Source organism: Sorex fumeus, unplaced genomic scaffold (genome assembly GCF_029834395.1).
Source record: "Sorex fumeus unplaced genomic scaffold, SorFum_2.1 ptg000100l, whole genome shotgun sequence".
Lineage (NCBI taxonomy): Eukaryota > Metazoa > Chordata > Mammalia > Eulipotyphla > Soricidae > Sorex > Sorex fumeus.
The window spans coordinates 2,161,462-2,175,000 of record NW_026606157.1 but is presented as its reverse complement, the minus strand read 5'-3'; the positions used below and the strand labels follow the sequence as shown (position 1 = coordinate 2,175,000).

General features: G+C 37.5%; 1 protein-coding gene across 5 annotated transcripts in view; it reads left to right on the top strand.

Annotated features, from left to right (window-relative positions):
• LMO3 (LIM domain only 3) overlaps nucleotides 1-11,731 on the top strand; it is a 62,268-nt gene extending 50,537 nt beyond the window's left edge. For all 5 annotated transcript variants that reach the window (XM_056134563.1, XM_056134564.1, XM_056134566.1 and 2 more), the window contains 2 exons: nucleotides 380-505; nucleotides 10,690-11,731. In XM_056134563.1, coding sequence (XP_055990538.1) covers nucleotides 380-505; nucleotides 10,690-10,795 — 232 coding nt within the window. In that variant the 3' untranslated portion in view covers nucleotides 10,796-11,731. The remainder of the gene's footprint in view (nucleotides 1-379; nucleotides 506-10,689) is intronic.
• Nucleotides 11,732-13,539: the final 1,808 nt, after the last annotated feature.

Genomic DNA, 13,539 nt, shown 5'->3' with positions numbered 1-13,539 from the left:
GTCATCCAAATGGGTTTCTTTTTCAACTAAAACGTTGTGTTGAATCCAGGGCATTAAGATCAGAGTTACACTGCTTCTGGGTTTACCACATATCCGGCCCCATAAATCGTGGCTATGAATTCACTCTGTTGACCACAAACACACAAGCCTGCATTTTTGGCCAGTCAGGGAAGAGTCTTAACATTTTTGTCTTTGTCTTCTCAAACAAGATGTGGTTGACATCCAAAAGAGGTCAGTGGAGGGTGGGTCCCAGAAGGATATTCATGTCTACACCTAGGAGAAAACTCACTTGTGGATGTCACAGCTTGACGCGGGAGTCTGATCTAGTCTCCATCCCCGATTTCCCAGGAGGTGTCTGAAACCCTCTCTCTTGTCCTAGGCTCTTTGGCGTGACGGGCAACTGTGCTGCCTGCAGTAAGCTCATTCCTGCCTTTGAGATGGTGATGCGCGCCAAGGACAATGTCTACCACCTGGACTGCTTTGCCTGTCAGCTCTGCAACCAGAGGTGAGCATCTTTTATTCATTCCAGTGTCCCTCCTGGGACTGCACCCTGGAGCCTGGCACTGTATTTGACAGGTGGGCGGTGGAAGAGCACCCTTGACTGAAAGCAAGCAAGGAAGCTCCGAAGTTTGGGTTTTGCCACTCTTCATTCAGTACCAGGAACTGTCCAGGGAGCAGGTGAAAACGGTCTAAAGAGACCATACTTCCACCTGAAAGAAATACCTCCCATAACTGGAAGTGGAAACAAATGAACACGCTTCTAGAAAACGTCTTTCTCTTTTTTATGAACCAGCTTAAAAATAGCTTTACCTTTTCTGACTACTTCTGTGAACAAACAAGTTTGCTTCGGTGGCAGGTAGTGAGTGTTCGTCTAAGGTTTTATAATTATCATTGCCCTGTCACTTGATTTCTCAGCTTGAAATAAACTTGTTTTAGAGGTCCTTTTAAAATCATTTTGAATCTCCTGAGAATGAGGCCAGAGAGCTAAAAAATTAGCAGCATGGAAGAGGCAGCATTAGTTACTGGGAAGAGTTCATTGCTAAGATTCTAGCCTGGGCTCTGTCACTGCCACTCTGGATAACTGGAAATCAAATATTTCCAGACTCTGGAGCTCAGTTGCCCCATTTATAACATACTAGAGCTGAAATATCCTCTTCTCCAAGGATCTCCATAAGGGCTTTTCCCTGTTGAAAGTTACAGCTTTGATTTCCAGTGGGCGCTGTCCCATCTATAGACATGTGAATTATGTGATAAATGTAGAGGATATTATAGTATTAAAATGTACATATGAAAAACTCATTTAAAATTAGTATTCTTGATGAGTTATAATGAACATGGAGGGTGTTGAAGCACTTGGAGAACACATATAATTGGTAAAGACTTTTCTGTCCAGTTCTTAGTTATCACAATTTCACTTCTTTTCTTGGTCTTCTGCAGCCTTATCAAGTGGTGGTAAGGATAAACTATCTATAGTAAAAACTGAATTCAAATTCCCACCCCACAATTTACTGTTCTGTCATCTTGAATGTGTGCGGTATTCTCTGTTTGCTTCCCAAAGTCATTAAATGGAGACCACCTACATAGGTACCACTTACATATTTTGGGAAAATACATTTAGCAATAAATTAAATACTAGGAACACAATAGGTTCTCAAAAATTAGTTTTAATCTTGATTTTTATCATTTCACCAGGTAGTATTCCTTTAACTTGGTTTTATCTAAGATAGCAGTTTCAACAGTTTCTCTGGCTAAATGTAGATTTTCAGGATCTGGCCCAATATTACTTTTAAGAAACATTATTTCTCCAGGAAAAAAGAAACAAGAAGTCATCTTATAACGCCCAACAAGTACTTGAAGCAAAGTAGTTAATTCATTCTTTTGCGACATTTAGTTAAAAATAAAAAAGCCCCTGATTTAGACAGCTAATGAACTGATCAGAAAATACTTCAGCATGGGCATTCTATGGGGGCAGGCTTGAGGGGTGGTTGGGAAAATGGAGACAATGGTGGAAGGAAGGTTATAGTGGTGCTGGAATTGGTGTTGGAATACTGAATGCCTGAAACAAATCATCATGAACAACTTTGCAACCCATGGTGTTTAAATAAAGTGGGTGAAAAAATTAATAAATTGGCAAATGTCCATGTTGTTTATTGTAAGAATATGGCTAGACAAGCTCACATGGTCACGTATGCAAAGACACATCTATTACATGTGTGCATAGTGAGTATGTATTATAAAGATGTGTTGGGAAAAACTTAGCATGTTCCTGTTTACTCGTCATGTTGATCTACTTACAACTATAAACAGAATAGCCGTTGCAATAATATTTACACCTACTTGTTTATAAAAGATTACATATTCACAGTAGAGAGTGTAGAAAATAGAAAATATATTAATACTGCCCAGTGTCTCACTATTGTAAAACAAAATTTTTTCCTATTTTTGACATAGAGCTTGCTGTATACTTAAAATATCTTGTGAAAGAATGTATATAGCATCACTCTCTTCAACTGTTCAACACCTATCCTGAGTAGGGTCATGGGTCAGGAGTTATAAGGAAACTGGCCATTCAGTGATTTTCAACCTCTTTTCATCTGCGGACTACCACTGTTTTGCAGATGATGGTTGAACACTATTGTATCTCATACTCAAGCTGCAATAATTCTTAATATTTGATCTTTAAACTTTTTTTAATAGAGTATGCCTTTTTTGTTTTGTTAAGTTTAAAACCTTGAGGGCTTAACCCAACTAGGGGTACCAGGTGGTGTGGAGGGTCATGCTAGGGATTGAACTGGAATTGGCTGCATGGAAGGCATGCCCTCTTAACCTCTGTCTTGTCTCTTCAGATCCTAGAGTAACTTCTTAAGATACTCTAGCATTCTGGTACTTAGTTCCATGGAGAGAGATTTGTATATTAAGTTAAATGAGTAGCTTTTCTTTTTTTCAGTCTCCACAGAATATAAACACTCAAATCGATGTCAGGATAAATTTACAGTAGCATAATTAGTTGGGCAAAGTAAATAATATTTAAAGACTTATGTTTGTATTTCCAGCGTGCTCATCAACAAAGTTATAACAGTTATTCTCAAACCAGAAATGTAAAAACTATGCATTTCACATTTCCACAGGGAATTATTTAAAGTGAAATCCTTATCACCTTGAGGGATGAAAATTAGTATCTCATTATCATTTGTAATTAGCATTTATTTGACTCTTTGGTATTTCTTTCTTTAGAAACTGCCTGCTAATGCCCTTTGTCCACTTTTCTGAAAGTGCAAGCTTACCTATTTTTATTCATGCTCTATACAGAAAATTCAGACATCACTCAAGTGCTAAAGCCAACCTAAATTCTATTATGATGCAAAGTAATTGTAGGTTGTTAGTGCTATTTACAAATCATATATCAATTTTATTTCTCCACTGAAATAAAAAGTCGCATTCACAATTAAGTCTACCTCCTCAGTTGAACTCAGTCAAGTAAGACAAACACTCCTAAATTTTGACTCTAAAACTGTTCACATTCTTATTGCTGCAAAATACTACTCTAGTATCATTATGAAAGCACCCAATATATTTCCGTGTTCGCTTCATTTATTACATGCCATAATGGGACTGCATATCTTTAGTGCTGGTTATGCACAATTAGCACTTAGTTATTGTCTTGTCACTTCAGTCCCTACAAGACAAACTTCTTTAATGCAAGAAGTCAGCTCATCTTCATCAGTCAAGCAAAGCAGACAAATTTTGTTACTCCGAGTACAGGTTTTTCAATGCAGGAGCTTCTCAACAAAAAAGCCCTGGATCACAGGAGCCTGTGTTTTCACTAGTCATATCTTCGTCATCGTTTTGCACCATTTGGGGGAGTGTGGGGGGCACAACCTGTAGTTCTCAGGACTTACTCCTGGCTCTGCACTCCAGGATCACTCCTGGTGGGGCTCAGGAGACCCTATGGGGTGCGAGAGATTGAAAGGTAAATGCTCTACCCACTGTTCTACCACTCCGGTCCCAGTTCAGCACAATATTTCAAAGACAATACCACATTTTAATGTTTGGAAGGGGGAATGGTAAACTAGTGACAAAATAAAAATTGACATGGAAACAAAAATTTTTGAGAATTTGAACCTTGTGCTTGGATGTTTTAAAGTTCCTACCTGAGAAAGTACACTTTTGATCTACACGGGAAGAGAGGAAGTACAAAATCAGGATAACTGAGAAGCAAATAGGTTAAAAATAAAATATTATAGGCCAGGGAGATAGCACAGTGGGCGGGGCATCTGCCTTGCATGTGGCTGATCCAGGTTTCATCCCCGCAACCACATATGATATCCTGAGCACATCTGTGTGTGCCCTCGCCCTGCCAACCCCCCCCAAATACTCTAAAAATTAATTTCAAACCCCCAAATAATTCTATAGTGAATACATTATTACAAAATAAAAACTCTAGGTATATTTTTTCTTGCTTTCTTAGATGATTTCAAGAGATGTTGCATCTTTTTTTTCCTTTTTGGGTCACACCCTGCGATCCACAGGAGTTACTCCTGGCTCATGCACTCAGAAATTTCTCCTGGTGATGCTCAGGGGACCATATAGGATGCTAGGAATCGAACCCAGGTTGGCTACGTGGAAGGCAAATGCCTTACCTGCTATGCTATTGCTCCAGCCCCGATATTGCATCTTTTAATGTGAAAATCAAAACAAATCAGCAATTTTTAGGCACTTTCCATTAAACAAAAATACTGATTGCTGAATTTTTGATACTATTAAATACTTTGAATTTTATCTGGCAATTATTTCTTACTTCCAAAATAGGAGTAATAACCATATTTCTGGATTGCATGCTCCTAGTGTAAAGCCTCTCTGGATTTTTGTGAGGAGTATGGCTAAAACTGTATTAAAAATCCTGAATTAAAAATCTAAAAGCTGGACCAGAGAAAATTTATTTTGGGCATACTATACAATAACTTGAATTTCATTCTGAATAGAAAAATTCTGTGTAATAGGTTATAATAAATTAATATCTGAGTTATGAAGAAGACCCTTTTCTCTGCCCCTTAGAAATTCTATAAAACTAAATAATGGTTTTATGAGAAAAGGAACCCAAAATACAGGTTTATAATGAAATTGCCTCCAATATGTAGAACTGCATAACATTTCATTTTCTTTTGTTAAAGAATAAAGGACTGTGATAGGCTTGGTGGAAACAGATGTGGATAAAAATCTAGTTTCTCTCCTTGAGGTATCCAGAACTACGGGGGATGTGTGGTTAGAAGGTTGATGTCCTGGGTTTCAGAGCAGACCTTCTTAAACCTGACCTTCTACAGGGCTGTCTGGTGAGAATGGAGAGATGAGGGAAAAGTTTTCTGGACATATGGAGCATTGTGCTGGGCTGGGACGTGTGAAATTATTCGCTGAGCTCAGGAAATGAGAAGAAACTCTGTGTTCTCAGTGATGACAGGAAATTTGTGAGGGGGTGTGGAGTAAGGAAATTAGAAAGAGGGAAAGAAGAAATCCAGGAAGGGAGGGCATCAAGGAATACAAACTGAAATGAATACAAATTTACACTCTACATCTCAAATATTTTTGTTATTTAAAGCTCTTTCTTGAATGCATCTGTCTTGACACCAGTATTGACTTCATGTTTGAGTGCATTGTATGAAGGTTTTCAATAAAGAAATGTACCTCATGAGCACTGACTCCAGTCCAATGTCCACACTGGGCGATCTCTTCACCATTCATGAGAAAGTTTGAAATGCCAAAGTAAATGGCACAGCATTCAGACATGCTCTTGGAAAGAGCTGAGTGGGTTGCAGTGGACACGAACTATGGAAAAAAGGAATATTGAGAATTTCCATAGATGGGGGAAAAATCAGGGAGATCTAAATACGCTTTGGAAGCACTTCTAGCAAAACATGGGAATTTTTTTTTTTAATTTAAGGCCTACTGATCAAACACCAGACACTGTTTTGGTCAATATGGAAAAAAGCAGTAGACCCTGAAAAAAAAAAAAAACAGGTATAAGAACTCACTGACAAATGAGAAAACTAAAGTACAGGCATTTAAAGTATTTTACCCAAAATACAATGGACAGCTTGAGGAATGGAGACATATATGCTCCTGACTCAGGTTCCTGCCCAGCACCACTTGGTTTCCTGCTGAGAGCCTGCAGCCAGTCGGTTCTGTTGGTTTGAGTCAGTGCAGGGCCTTAGTCATAAGCTGCTGGCTCGTTCCACTGCCTGAGTATCCCCTGGGTCGCCTGAGCACTGCTTGGGAGCCAACGCCCCCGCCCCACTCCCAAAGAAAAACATACACAAAATGGTAGACATGAGATTGATGACAGTCTGGTTCTACTCTTTGAACACAGAGCCAGTTTTTTTTTTTGGGGGGGGGGGTGGCGGGCTCTGGTGGAGTGATAGCACAGCAGTAGGGCGTTTGCTTTGCATGCTCAGGCGAGCGCCCAACCTGCTGACAGGTGTTGGATTCCTCCGCTCCTCTCAAAGAGCCCGGCAAGCTACCGAGAGTATCTCACCCTCACGGCAAAGCCTGGCAAGCTACCTGTGACGTATTAAATATGCCAAACACAGTAACAAGTCTTACAGAGACGTTACTGGGCCTGCTCGAGCAAATCGATGAACAATGGGAGGACAGTGCTTAGACAGTGCTTTTGGGGTCACACCGGGCAATGCACAGAGGTTACCCTTGGCTCTGCTCTCAGGAATTACTCCTGGCTGTGCTCATGGGACCATGGTGGGAATCCAACCTGGGTCGGCCGCATGCAAGGCAAACGCCCTACCCTCTGTGCTATCGCTCCAGCCCAGCACCAGTATTTTTAAAAGGTCATGAAAGTAAAGAGAGAGTGCAGGAAGTTTTGATGCATCAACAGCAGTATGGGGGCTATGAGTGGCTGATAACTTGCTGCAGGAAGAGATTGTTGGGAAGAGACAGTTCATTGCTTTTAGGCATCGTGCTGAGACAATGACTGGTCAATCGATTTCTGGCACTGACATCCAAGTGCAGTAGCAAAATTCCCATCTTGTATAGGAACCAAGGATGCCGAATCAGACAGGAGGCAGCAGAGACACAGATTAGAGGAAACGCTCCCCCTGCCAAAAAAAAAGTATCGTGTGATAGAAATACATCGTAACCCACCAGCACAAACCAGAAGAGAAGACAGAAAGTTAAAACTGTTCTTTTGAATTTGAAAAGGGGGACAGTTCATCCCAAATGATGCTCAAATGACCCAGTGCCATATGATTCTAGGCCAAGTAGGTAAGAAGTTCAGTGAGTTTGCAAGGTGGACCACTGTAGGTACCCGACGGGGTGCTTAAGGCCCATGTCGTGCTGGGAATTGGTGTGCACCATAGTCCGAATACTCTCCCCAACCCAAGAGTGAGGAGCGTCTTCCAACACGCTCAAAACTACTCTAAGCACCAGACTTTATAGAGGTGTCTTATTAACTATTTTTCAGGTCTTTAAGATCATATAGATTCAACTAGCACTGTAGCACTGTTACACTGCCCTCCCATTATTCATCGATTTGCTCGAGCAGGCCCAGTAATGTCTCTATTGTGAGACTTGCTGTTACTGTGTTTGGCATAAATGTCATGGATAGCTTGCCAGGCTTTGCCCTGCAGGTGAGATACTCTTGGTAGCTTGCCAGGCTCTCCGAGAGGAGCGGAGGAATCAAACTCGGGTCGCCCAGGTCGGCCACATGCAAGGCAAAAGTCCTACCTGCATCACTCCAGAATATCTAGAAATTACTACTGTTATTAATTACACGACAAGATAAGATGGTTTAATACTTTTGGTATATTATTATTCTTCAACAAAGTTTTAGTGAAGACAAAATTAACTGATATGACTATACCACAAGCTATTAGATGACAAGGGAGATTATCAGTTTACCTGCAGGAATTTCAACCTGTTGGAATGAAGGTATATGTACTTATGATATCCACTGGCTTTTTATCACATTTGTGTTTATGTGTGTAAAAAGCAAAAGCTCAGAATGAATTTATATAGTACTGAAATTAAACCTTTCTTCCAAAAGTCAATAATACTTTGTGAAGCATCTGATAACTGTACTGTTCTTCGTTATGCTTTCACTTCTGTGGGAGTCATTACAAGGAAGGAAAACAATCCTAATGGCCTACCTACCAGTCACAAATTCTCTTACCCAGAGCTTTGAGGGCCATTTTTTTTTTGAGATCTATGTGTAAGTTGACACTCCTTACCCATGTTCAGTTTTATCTTGACCTTTAAGTATAAATTGAAATGCACATAAAATGTACTTTATCCAGTTAGCACCATATTAGTAAACAAAATATTTTAGAAATATTCTAGATGAAGTTCCTTTATGCTGCCACTATCTCACTGAATGGTGGGGAAACCTTTTTTAAGTTATGTGAATAATAATATAAAAATCTCTACAGGTGTTAGTACTTCCAGATTAAAAGAGTGAGTCTTGAATTCAGGACCAAAGTTCCTCTAACCACATGCCTTCTAACTCTGGAGACTTGGGTTTGTTTTTAAAATGCAGAAACCTTACATTTTTGATTTTATGAAAAGTAATAAAATTATCTATTTTCTCTTTCACATAGTGTATGCACTTCATAGAGAGGTGGCTCTTTTAATTATCTACATTTAAAACACCAAGATAAGTTTTATATATTTCTACCCTAAAGTTTCTGGGTATTTGATCATTGTATAATTGAAACCCAAGCACAAAAATTTGTAAGTCTACAACTGTACCTCATGGTGTCTCACTAATAAATTTTTTTAAAAAATCATCTTCAGTATCATAAGTGTAAGGGTTAAGATTTGAATCTTGTACATTGCCCTATGCCTCTGACTTTCATATATTAATTTAAACACCCCCATAATCCATGTAACTTTTATGGTTATAGCTGTTTGATCTTATAGATAAGTGACTTGGGGACAGTATAAAATACATCCTTGCATCTTGCGTGTAAATGTATATTAATTGTCATATGCTATTTTATTCCTAGTCTATTAGTCATTCATATTAATTCAAGAGTAACACAAATTGATAATTTTGATTAGTGATCAAATATATTATACATGCTATTTCATTTCATCTTCCATCAATGATCAGTCTCTAGCTACTTAAGCCTCTCAAAGAAAGTATTTTCTTTTATTCAACATATCGGGCTTATTCCAACACCACTTTTTATGTGCAGTATTTAAAGTTGATAGTTTGCCACTAATAAGAAAGAAGATATACTTAGTTCATTGTATTTCATAACCTTCACCACAAAAAAACTCCAGGATTTCAAGATCAGAACATACTCTGTACTTTCAATCAACATCATCAGCAGGCAGTAATCCTGAGGAAAAAAAGTAAATTCCACAAATAAACAGACCAATTTTCCTTTAAGAGGAAAGCTAATTCTTTTCAATCTACTTTTTTTATTACACTATTTTCCCCTCTATCTACTTAGCTAAAATAAGGATAAATTTCCAAAGCTACCCAGTTGGAAAATAAATAGGTTCACTGTTTGTCTAGCATTCCAATCTTTGCAAATGTAAATCAGTCCAACTGCTTCTCATTTAAACCTTCAACTTCACAAAACATTAAAGGGTGGCTTTCACTCCACAATTTAATCTATCCACTAAGATTTCTGCTGGAACATCATTGGAAATTGACTATCTGATAAAGAGAGACCACTATCAAAGGTCGGGGAGGTCAACTTGTATAATTACAAGTAGTTTTCCTGGGTCAAGTCAACCAGTCCCTGCCATTTGAAGGTTAAATGGTTACAATTAAAAATATATACAGATCTCCCCAGAGTTACTTTATTGTTAAATGTACCGGAAACAGCACAAGCATTTATTTCTGACCTTAATTGTGTCCAAAGTATCACCACTGGGAAATTGTACAAAAGAGAACTTATTAAAAACATTACAATCTTGCACATTAAACAGCGCTTTGTAGAGTAAAATACATAATGCTCTACTGGAAATACTTTATGTATCACATAAATACTAAGAACTGCATTCAGGTTGCTCTTTTTGGTTTAATTGGAAGTGTGCGAAGAAATGGCATTTACTATTTCATAGTTGTTGAACTTGTCACAACCAGAGGAATATAGCCAGGCATCAGAGCTTAATGCTAAAACAACTTTCACTTGAGCACAATCACTTCCAAATTACTAGAATTAAATCACATGTTAATACTAGAGAGTAAGAGAAAACATTAAACAGGAAGCTTTGAGATGAGCTATTTTCTAATTGTTTGATTCATTTTAATACCTTTTCTATTAAGTGGATAAATGGCCATTGCTGATACCTTCCATCACTGCTGCTGTGAAATATTATCATTCCTTCATTCCAATGGGTGTAAATATAAATCAATTCTTTTTTTATTTTAGGGTGGTTTTTTAGAAAAATCACCTTTGCTGCCCATGCTATTTTCCTTGAAGTTCCTATTATTTGTATGTGTAAAAGTAGGATTTCAAGTTTGCATTGCAGTGTTTCATTAAATGCACTAAATTGTTTAACTTTGACCATCAAGGCTGCTTTCTTAACCAAACTTTCAATTCAGATAATTATCATGTGAAATTATTATTATCAGTTAATAATGATTATTATTATTGAAATAAGTCAATCTTGGAATATACAGGTCTGGGTGAAATGGTTTTAACACATTTTATTTTTTTCTCATATTTTCAGATTTTGTGTGGGTGACAAATTTTTCCTAAAGAATAATATGATCCTTTGCCAGACGGACTACGAGGAAGGTTTAATGAAAGAAGGTTATGCACCCCAGGTTCGCTGATCGATCAACAGCACCCCATTAAGAATACAAAGCACTCCATTCTTTTATCTTTTTTGCTCCACATGTATATAAGAATTGACACAGGAACCTACTGAATAGCGTAGATATAGGAAAGCAGGATGGTTATATGGAATAAAAGGCGGACTGCATCTGTATGTAGTAAAATTGCCCCAGTTCAGAGTTGAATGTTTATTATTAAAGAAAAAAAAAGTAATGTACATATTGCTGAATTTTTTTGCTTGCTATTCCTTTTTTGTGTCACTTGGCATGAGATGTTTATTTTGGACTATTGTATATAATGTATTGTAATATTTGAAGCACAAATGTAATACAGTTTTATTGTGTTACCATTTGTGTTCTGTTTGCTTCTTTGTATTGTTGCATTTAGTACAATCAGTGTTTAAACTTACTGTATCTTTATGCTTTCTCTATCTACCAGCTATTTTAAATGAGCTGTAACTTTCTAGTAAAGAATTGAAGAGCAAATCTCACTAGCGATACACATATAGATAAAGCAAGTCTGTCAACATTGAAAATACTAAAAAATAAAGACACACACAGAGCAATTTAGCAACACCCACTATTATCGCACTATGATTTAGAGTCTCGGTGTTCTCATTATAACCTCCTATTTTCAGGGGGTTAAAGATCAGCTTTAAAAAAATGCATAAAATTTTCATCTTAAAGCACTTTCATTTTATACCAACATGAAAAGTGCCATTTTTAGAATAACTTGAAGGCTTAACATTATCCTTTTAATATCTTTTTGTGTGTGTGCTCTTTACCTATACAATAGCGTTTTTCTTTATTTTTTTTCGCCATTCACCTCTTATGTGTACTAGTGCCTTTGGTTATCATGTAAAAATTTTCCAAAGGGTTACTTTTAAGAAGTATTATAATAATTATCAGATGATTTTAAAGTGATACATTTCATATTACAAAATTTGCCCAAGACTCTCCATAAACACTAAAGGTTTAATAAATTTATGGCTTGATAAATTGATGGCACTAAAATAAACGAGTGTGAATCTATTGAAATCTTGATTATCTTCACTGATGCTATAGTGAGGTTACGTTTGATTAGAGCTACTTAATGCTCATAGAATCTTCTAGAAGAAGAGAAACAAAAGGATTGATAGGAAGCTGAGAATTTGTGATTATATATTTTTCTGTATTTACCTGCTACTTCTTTTAACATTCAAAAGTAAACAGTTTGATGTATCTTACTTTCTCCCCACTTTAAATAATTACACACTTATAAATGCATCACACTTTGAGAGACACTTATCAATCCATTTTTAAGGTGAAATATCTACACGATAACTACCCAGTAAGCTTACTAGAAACAAAAATTATGGAGAATGATTATTTAAATTGTCATTAAGGAAACTGAGAGGATGAATCCACCTCCCCCCAAACTTTTTTGGGTGGCTCACACTTTGAGTTTTTGCTTTTGCTTATAACAAACTCACTTTTCAAGAAATCTAATTCCACCCAGGAATAATGAAGCATAATTTTACTAGAGCAAATTTAGTGCTGTGTTTTCTTCTTTACCTTTACTCATTTGTATAGGAAACAGTATTTCCCAGTGTTACATACATATTTTGTCCTGCCAATAAATGCATTGCAGATGAAAATTAAATGTGATACCTGAAGTCTTGGTTTGGGGCCAAAGCATTAAGCTGAAAATAATGCTGGTGTGAATTTGAATTGTTTTAAAACAAAGCTTTATTATGAACATGCATGTTAATCTGGATATTGCCTCTCATTTAAAAAAAATACGGTTCTGTGAAAAGATTGAATGATATGTATTTTTGACAAATGCTTCATGGTTAAGAGTGTTCAAACGTCACATGTTCCCCAAATTTGAAATATAATGAAAAGAAATGTCCAAAAGAGCTATGTGGGGCCTACAAATTAACCACGTTTTTAGCTTAGAGCCTTATGTTTATTTCATGAAAAGACTTGCATTACCCCAATGAAATCAAACTGAACAGAACAAAGAAAAGCAGGAGAGGAGAGAGGGAGAAAGTTTTCACCTGTGACCTCGCTGGCTAGTCCCCCTTCAATTTGCTTGAAAGTCTCAAGGTTGTGAAACTGTGATTGTTGGCATATATTTAAATGACCGTTTTTATATTGAAAGGTTTTACAGATGTGTTCTCCATGTCCAAACTGTGACTGTAGATTGGGATCAAATCTTTCAGCCCCTTGACACTGGTCAACTATCCTTGACATCCCAAAGACCAAACGTGGTGGTCTTTCTTTTGCTTAATCCTTGGAGAACAAATTTGTATGCTTTCCACTACATGCAAAATTACTCACCTGGGTTAAAGCTTAAGGCCTTAATCTCCTTAGATTATCTATAAACTCCTTAAAATTGTGAAACAAGGTGGGCCATTTCATAACTAACTGCCCGTAAAGAGTAGTATTTTTGACCTGCAGTACTAAGCCAACTGTCTGGATTACTCAAGAGACCCTGAATTGTTGTCAACTGTCCTCTTTGTGTTGTGCACCTGCTGTCACTTAGCTTGTTATCCGATGCCTCCAGCAGGACACCTCTGATGGAACTCTGGTTTCTCAAACAGTGACAGCTCCTTTCCTTGACGCTTCTCCCGCAGACTATGACGAAAGACCAGGCACCCCGCTCTCCTAGGGGGAGAGCAGAGTTTCAAAGCTGTGTTTGTAATTTCACTTTCATCTTGCTTAATAAATATCTGCTGGATTCTTTCCTCTTTCATATTTGG